The sequence below is a fragment of the Nicotiana sylvestris genome, chromosome 3 (genome assembly GCF_000393655.2).
Source record: "Nicotiana sylvestris chromosome 3, ASM39365v2, whole genome shotgun sequence".
NCBI lineage: Eukaryota > Viridiplantae > Streptophyta > Magnoliopsida > Solanales > Solanaceae > Nicotiana > Nicotiana sylvestris.
Window position 1 is genome coordinate 153,391,196 of NC_091059.1, and position 8,409 is coordinate 153,399,604.

General features: G+C 38.9%; 1 protein-coding gene across 1 annotated transcript; it reads right to left on the reverse strand.

The window, feature by feature from the left end:
• Nucleotides 1-364: 364 nt before the first annotated feature.
• LOC104223445 (ABC transporter B family member 19-like) lies at nt 365-7,223 on the reverse strand. Its single transcript, XM_070170014.1, has 10 exons — nt 7,212-7,223; nt 6,860-6,914; nt 6,419-6,594; nt 5,853-6,053; nt 5,482-5,744; nt 5,050-5,363; nt 4,684-4,907; nt 3,051-3,394; nt 2,529-2,962; nt 365-2,423 (listed from the first exon to the last, which is right to left on the reverse strand). The coding sequence occupies exons 1-10, from the start codon at nt 7,221-7,223 to the stop codon at nt 958-960; spliced, it is 3,489 nt and encodes a 1,162-aa protein (XP_070026115.1). The 3' UTR covers nt 365-957.
• Nucleotides 7,224-8,409: the final 1,186 nt, after the last annotated feature.

Consider the following 8,409-nt stretch of genomic DNA (forward strand, 5'->3'; position numbering starts at 1 on the left):
CTCCATTTAGGCGAGGTCAACATTTGGTTTTGGCCTTTTGTTTTCTCATTAATTTTTTGAAAATATGAATGCTCGTACTGGTGCTTTGTTCATATTTTCATTTAGATGTATCGCCTATCATATTTTTAGACTGCTTGCGACAAATTCCAAATTAGGTCCATTTCTGTAATCACAGTTTCCTCAGAAAACAGAATCTGTAGCAACTCTCAAAGAAATCGTTGGTTGGATAAGGCTAATGAAAGATGGGGAAGGAGCCATTATATCAGGTTCCACTACAATTCAACCAGTCTGGCATGTTCTGACTGTAAATAACACACTACTCTTTTTTTTATTCGGATCGGATTTATGTTGGCTTTGTTGGGAGGCTCGCGTAGATCGAATGTACTTATTCGATCTAATAGAATGATTTTGCCGTATCCAGACTAATACCAATCCAAGCCATTTCATGAATAAACTGTGACCAATTAACCAACCAACAAAACCACTTGTAACGAATAAGATCTTGCCGTTGCATCGAAAGAGATAAATGTTGACTAATCTGGCTAGCTGACCCCTGGAATAAAATAAAGATAGAGGCTGCATTTGATATGGATCTTTTGATGGGATTACACTGGGTTTGTTGTTGTTGTATTGTGTTTGTGTTTTGTTGCCCCGGATTGCCTCTGTATAGGAGATTGAAGAACGAATGAATGTACTAAGCATCCATGTTAATTTATTCAGAGTATCTAAAGCACACAGTATCAAACCTGGATACTGACTGAAATTTTGAACGACTGCGCTTTCTTTTCGTTTATCGATTATGTGTACTCAAATCTCTGTGGAGAAGAGATACATATAAACAGGTTTTCATATGTTTTATGCAAATACTAACTAGTGTGATACTTAAGCTATGTTTATCCACTGTATCGAGAAAAAGGCAGACTCATTATGCTTTATGTGTTGTCAGTTTCGTTCAAATTATTCCACACTTTGGAGCCTAACAAGTCTTGAATACACACTGTCAAGCTCAGCCATCAGGGTTGAGTGGCTGCCCTTCTCCACAAGCTTACCTTTGTCCATAACAACTATAGTATCTGAATTTATTACTGTTGAAAGCCTGTGTGCTACTGTTATCTGAGTCATTTTTGTGCCTCCATAGTTGTTCAGCTTCATTGATTCCAATGCATTTACCACTGCTCTCTCGGACTCGGTATCTAATGCACTTGTTGCTTCATCCAACAGCATTATTGCTGGTCTTTTGAGTAACGCCCTTGCTATCGCTATCCGTTGCTTTTGTCCTCCAGAAAGTTGAGAGCCCTTTTCCCCAAGAACAGTATCATATCCATTGGGCAAGTTACTTATAAACTCATGTATGTTTGCTTCTCTTGACACTTCTATTATCTCAGATTCAGATGCTTTTTCACTTCCATAGCGGATATTGTTTCTAATTGAGCAGCTAAACAGGAGTGGCTCCTGTTGCACCAGTCCAATCTGTGCCCTTAACTTCCTAAGATTGTAATCTCTTATATCCTTGCTATCAATCAGAACTTTTCCCTCATTCACATCATAGAATCTAAGTAATAGGGCCAAGATTGAAGATTTTCCTGCTCCACTAGGCCCCACTATAGCCATCTTAACTCCAGCTTCAATTTGCAGACTGAAATTGTTTAGCACCAGTACTTCTGGCCTTGATGGATAACGAAACTGGACATTTTGGAACTCGATTTCCCCTTTGATGCTTTCAGTTGATGCATTGTCTGGCATGTCTGGTACAATTTCTGTGCACCGATCGAGGCTCTGGAACACAGGTTTTAGAATGCCGATGGCTGATAAAACAGTGGGTATCAGTGTCCATAGTTCTGTAATTGAGGGTACTGTTAGGGAAAATATCTGGTATGACCTTATGCCATCTTCAAAGCTGGCTTGGTTCTTGTCGACCAGAACTGTTGTGTACCATAAGGCCACTGCATGTGCAACGTTCCATACGCAAAGAGAGATCCCTTGTATGATTCCGTACTTGATGCTCTCTGCCCTCCCTTTCCTCAATGGTCTCGTTAAATACAATTTGGCCTTCTCAAGTATCTGTGTTTCGTAGCAGAAAGCTGCAACAGTCTTTATATTCATTGTAGATTCAGAGGCTAGGGAAACGAGTTCTGAGTGTGCAACAGCGCTATCACTAGAGAAACCTTTAGCTGACTTTGCTTGAACCAGTCCGCCTATAAAATGGCATGGCATTATAGCCCAAGCCACCAGACCCATTCTCCAGTTAACTTTCATACTAACAGTTGTTGCTATAAGTATGGAGGAGATGCACTGGACAATGACAGACATGCGATCAGCTATTATTGTCTTGACTGTGGATGTTTCATTGACTATCCTGGAGGTAAGTGGTCCAATACTGTTTTCGGGATTTTCAAACCAAGCCAATTCATTACGTAGTGCGGCTGAAAAACAATTTTTGGAATGTCATAAAAAGTTGATGCAGGACGAAGCAATAAGAAGCAGACAGATTGATTGATCTGATACGGAGGAGCACTGTAAGTACCTACCGGTGTACAAAGCTTGCCTGAGGTTTGTCATGGCCTTCTCTCCAGCTACTCCGAATAAGTAATGTTGCAAAGTGTGGGCAAACAGAGAAAGCAGTCCTATTGAGGTAAATATTACTGAATACCGAGCTACTTTCTCCTTTGAATCAGGATTGTAATATGCCACTCCTATTGTAATGACATAGAATCCAAAAACAGGTTTAGAGATTCCTGCAAAAGCTGCTGCAAAAGAGCCAATAGCAGTTTTTATGATCTCTCTCTTATTCAAGCCAAACCAGATTCTGAAGAATATACGTGTTTCTTTTTTTCCTTTCTGCTCCTTCTCACAGCGTTGTTTAAACTCTTTATGGAATTCCCTTGGCTCATCAGGCTGCTGATTGTCCTGAGGCGCATTGTCTTGTTGGATAAATTCAGCTTTCTCATTTGTAGCTTCCATCCTGTCAATTATAATGTATGCCATTTTAAATCCATCAAATACTTATGTTTATCTTTTAATGGAAAATATGTCATTGAGTTGAATGTGACCTGGTCTGACAATCTTGGCCAATGTTCTGCATGCTAAACAAGGCATTGTAGTATTTACTGGTATTTAATAGGTTATGATGGGTTCCTGTCTCTGTCACTTTTCCATTCTGAACAACAGCTATTATATCTGCACTAACGATAGTTGACATTCTGTGTGCAATTAAGATGACCGTTCTTCCTTGCATGGCTGTGTCGAGTGCTTCTTGAACTTGTTTCTCTGAATCTGTATCAAGTGCACTGGTGGCCTCATCAAGCAAAAGAATTGGAGGGTTCTTTAATATTGCTCTTGCTATTGCAATTCTCTGTTTCTGTCCACCTGATAACTGGAGGCCCCTTTGTCCTACCTAGAATGCAAACATATGACATGAAAGCTAATTTATCACTTCGTAGTTTTTTTCAAGAAACTTGTGCTTAAGAAATCAAAACATTGTTAACATGAAAGCTGATTATCCATTTGACTTATGCCAGAGTGAAGGATATCTGTGAGTGGTTTACATGTATTATACGGTGATGTAGCAGCTTTTGCAGCATCTCTGTATTCTTTTTGTGCATATGTGCCATTTTTCTTGCCATACTATTTCCAGCTTGTTTGTATTAGAGATGGTGATTTCTTTTGACATTATTACTGTGCTATTGGAGACTTAGGTTGGCACTTTCTACAGCCATATCCTGTCAATTTGATTTGTATGTGAGGCTGGCGCATGACGGAAAAGGGATAAAGAAGAAGCTTTGCTCATGTACTTCTCACTCAGGATACTGTTCATGCAGTCTCTGCTTGAAGATTGTCTGAGTAATTTTAGATAAAGATTAGTTTTTGAAGCAACTAATTGTTGATATCCTAGTTGTTTTAGTATCTTTAAAATTTTGTTACACTTTAAGTAGCTTCTTTGATGACTAGTATCTGAGTTGTAGGATTATTAGGTCTTCATTTCCTATATTAGTAATTAACAACTCACTGTTGTTGTTTTGTTCGTTGTAGTCGTTATTGTTGTTGTTGTTGTTGTTGTTGTTGTTATTATTCATAATTGACCTCTAACTTAAGGGTTTTGCTTATATAGAAACATTCTATTGATTTTCCTTTACTTTCTGGCTAAAAAGTAAGCGCGAACTTATTTCACAGTTCATTAGTTGTTGGTTATTCCAACTAATGGAACTCTTTTTAATTAGTTATCGGTTGTTCCAACTAACTGAGGATTCTCTCTGGATGTGGCTTTGAGCTATGGCGGTATAAAAATTAATGTAAATATCATTAGCATTGGATAAAAGAGGCTAGGTGCTAGATTTCACTAAGTCTGGTATGAAATTTTGCTATATTAGTTGTGGGAAGTTATAAGTTTTGTTTCAATTGTGCAGGTTTAAGGCCATTCCTAATTGGAAAGTTTTTTTTTGTTCAATTTCATTTTGAATCTTAGATATTCTACAAAAAACAATTGGCCTTTTGGTGTTTCACAGTTTCTTAAATGCCTCAGCTTTAACTCCTTGGAAAATCTACTGGTTATGAACAAGCATGTAAATTTAAGCCAGCCTTCTTCCTTTCTTCAACAATATCTCTTTTCCGGTGACTTTGACCATATTATCTCCATATCTAAAAGAATGGAAATTTAATAATGTGTGTGAGGGGCACTGGTCTGACCTCTGTATGATATTTATGAGGGAGCTGTTGTATAAAAGAATGAGCATTTGCCAAGGATGCTGCTCTTTCAATATCCTCATCATCTGCATCCATTTTTCCTATCTTGATGTTGTCCTTAATGCTGCCAGCAAATAGTGATGGTTCCTGGGAAACTAGTCCGATATTTCTCCTCAGAAACTTTAAATCAAGATCCTTGATGTTATGATTGTCAAGGAGAATATCACCTGAGGGATTTCATACTGAGTTAGTGTTCTAACATTCATATATAAATGAGGCAACTTTATCTGACTATGAAGATTATGTACATTAATAAGCTTCTGCAGGTAAGAGCTGAGATTTCTAATTAATAGTGGAGGGATGACGAACCTTTCTTTGCATCATAAAATCTCATCAATAATGAGATGATGGTGCTTTTACCACAACCACTACTTCCCACAAGTGCCACGACTTTTCCTGCTGGAATGGACAAAGAAAACCCTTGAAGAACCATCTTTTCGGGCCGCAATGGGTAAGAAAAGTGTATATCCTCTATACTGATGTTTCCATTAATCACATCCAGCGTCTTCCCTCTCGAGTCAGCACTGATTGTTGGTTTTCTTTCGATCATCTGAAAAATCTCCTTTCCTGCAGCTTTTGCTTGATTGAATATTTGCATATCTGGTGCAGCATATGTGAGTGCTCTGAAATTAAAAGAAAGATAATAAAACCATCTTTTTTCTGACAGTATTTTGATTTCTTCTTCCTCTTTCTTCATAGCATGGTAGATTCTATTGTAAAATATGATGTTTTGGCTCTTACATTGCACCAAACAGAATGCTCATAACTGTAGCTATGACATCTCCGCCACTTGATCTCCGAGCTGATACAACAACAGCTCCCACCCACACAATAAGAGCCCATGAACTGAAAGTTACAGTCTGGAAAATGCCCGTTCCAACACCCTTTATAAATGCTTCTTTCTTGCTTAGGTTCATCTGTTTTCCGATGCAGTCTAAGAACGACTTGATTGATGAAGTCTCTCCAACAAAAGCAAAAACGGTTTTGATTTGAGAGATTGTCTGTCATGGAGCAGCAGAGGTGCAGTATGAATAATCATTCAGTAATGTAAGTAAGATCTGCCTATACTTTGATAACATGTTGTCACCAAAGAAAATGGATAAGCTTGTTACCTCTTCTACCATTGATGTGGCATGTGACAGGTATGCCATTTTCATGGCTGAAATTGCACTCATTTCTTTTGTATAACTGGCGCCAATTAATAAGATTAGTGGGACAACAAGTAAGGATAGGAGTGACACTTCCCAGCTGGATATGAATGCAATCAGGACTCCGCAAAAGAAAGTTGAAATGCTTGACATAAAATGTCCCAACTGTCAGGAAAGGAAACATGTTTAGGTGTAATTGAATCGTTGCCATTCGAGTGTTAATATTGGATTGTATTCAAGATTTAGGAGATATCAAATGTCTGATTTGGTGATGAGATTTTTGTGACCAGGTCTTTCCAACTGCTTGTAGATTGTTTTAGAACTCAATTAACTTCATACATCTATTTGCATGTTTTAATGTTTTATGCAGAAATTGAGTTGCTAATTGAATCAGCCAACTATTTGCTAGCTAGTTCTCATTCAAGCTTAGCTGTGTCTTTGATACTTATGCTTGCAGAGGTGCAAATATGGGCACCTTAGGAATTAAAAGATGACACTGGACCATAAATAGTTGAGCATGAGCGTTGTACCTTCTCTCCAATTGCATCCTGTATGAGTGACATGTGGCTGCTTATTCCAATGATTATTTTCCCACTATTTAGATCTGTATCAAACGCCCCAATATCCTGTTTGAGAACAGCACTCAGAAATTCCAGTCTTAAACGCGCTACTTGTCTTTGACTAGCGTACATCCAGCATCCTATCTCTGCATCATACATGTGAACTTAGGTTTGTAACTTTAGCATATTTGTTTCTATATTTCAGATGCCGTATAATATACTTTGATCCGTGTGGTTTTAATACGAAACTATTTGTCCTTTCCCTAGCTCTTTTTTGTTTTGTTTGATTAATAACATGCTGTTATCGTATTTGTGTTTGTGCATGTGTGTGTGTGAGTGATCTTGGCGAAGAGCCGCTTTGAGCCTTACTAGTCTGAAATGTTGGTGACTGGCCGACTGTAATGAAATTACCTAGTATTCCAGCAGGGAAGGTGGCAAATGCCATATACCAGACAAATGGAATGACCTGCAATATAGCATACAAAAACAGCTCAAGAACCTTTCTGAAATTGTTGAAAATCCATAACTCAAACAAGGTGATGTGTTTATTGGATCACCAGTTCTTGATCAGTTTGTTTTTAGTAATTATCTCTTTAGATTAGATTGCATTTATCTTCTAGAATAAGATGATATTATAGTTAGGCATTTAGAGTTATCCCTTTGATTTAGATAGGATTCACAGTTATTAGGTTTACATAGAACTCTACAAAGATGGTTGATGTAACTTGTATTTAAACTCATTGAGGTATTCAATAACAGATACAGTATTTTCCATCATCTACTCAAGTTTTTATATGGTATCAGAACCTATACTACTCTAACGAGCTAGATCCTTTTTTTTTTCAAACACCAAATCCTCCAATGACGAAAGATGGAAACACAACCAGAGTTGTCAATGCCGACAACACTGCTGGTACCATCACCATAGTTCAATTCAACCCCGCTTCCCAACTACCTATCAAACTTAGTGGCAGTCACAATTTTGCTAGTTGGAAAGCTCAGTTCTCCATGCTTATGCATGGTCATGACCTCTATGGTCATCTTGATGGATCCACCCCAGCCCCCATTCGGAGCACCACTTTTGGAACCAACACAACCCCTAATCCTGCTTGCACACTTTGGTTCCGTCAGGATCAACTTATTCAAAATGCCCTTATGGCTTCCGTTGACCCTACCATAGCCTCCACAATTGCCGCTGCTAACACATCAAAACAGGCTTGGGACTCTTTGCACACGGCCTACGCAAACAAGTCCCAGACCCGAATCTTCAGTCTTCGTGATCAACTTGGCCGAATCACCAAAGACACCACTCCTATCACCGAGTACCTTCAACGTATTCGGTCCCTTTCAGATGAACTTGCTACTACCGGTGCCCCTGTCATTAATTTCCGAACTCATAGTCAAAATCCTTGGTGGACTTGGCCCTGAGTTTCGTGAGATCTCGGCTGCCATACGGGCACGTGATACTATAGTTACTTATGAAGAACTATATGAAAAGCTGCTTGACCATGAGCTCTTTCTTCGGCATGAGGAAGCTAAGAAAACCCATGGTCCTATCACAGCAGCTGTTGCCACTTACAACAAGTCAAATAACAACTCCAACAATCGCAATAGTCGCCGCCAATACTACAACAACAACACCAATAACTCAACCATGACGCCAGAATGCTCGCCCCAATAATGTCAGCCAATATCATCCCCCAAACAATAACACCACTGTTGTTATTCACTGTCAATTATACAACAAGATTGGCCATGTTGCAAGTGTTTGCCGATCCAAGTCACACAATCACTTTGAGGCTAAAGCCAATTACATCACAGGCTTCAACACTACTGCTAACCCATGGATAGTTGACTCTGGTGCCACACATCACATCACAATGGAGCCGCATAACCTACAACCGTACCACGATAACGAGGATGTCTCCATGGGTGATGGTAACAAAATTCCCATCTCACAT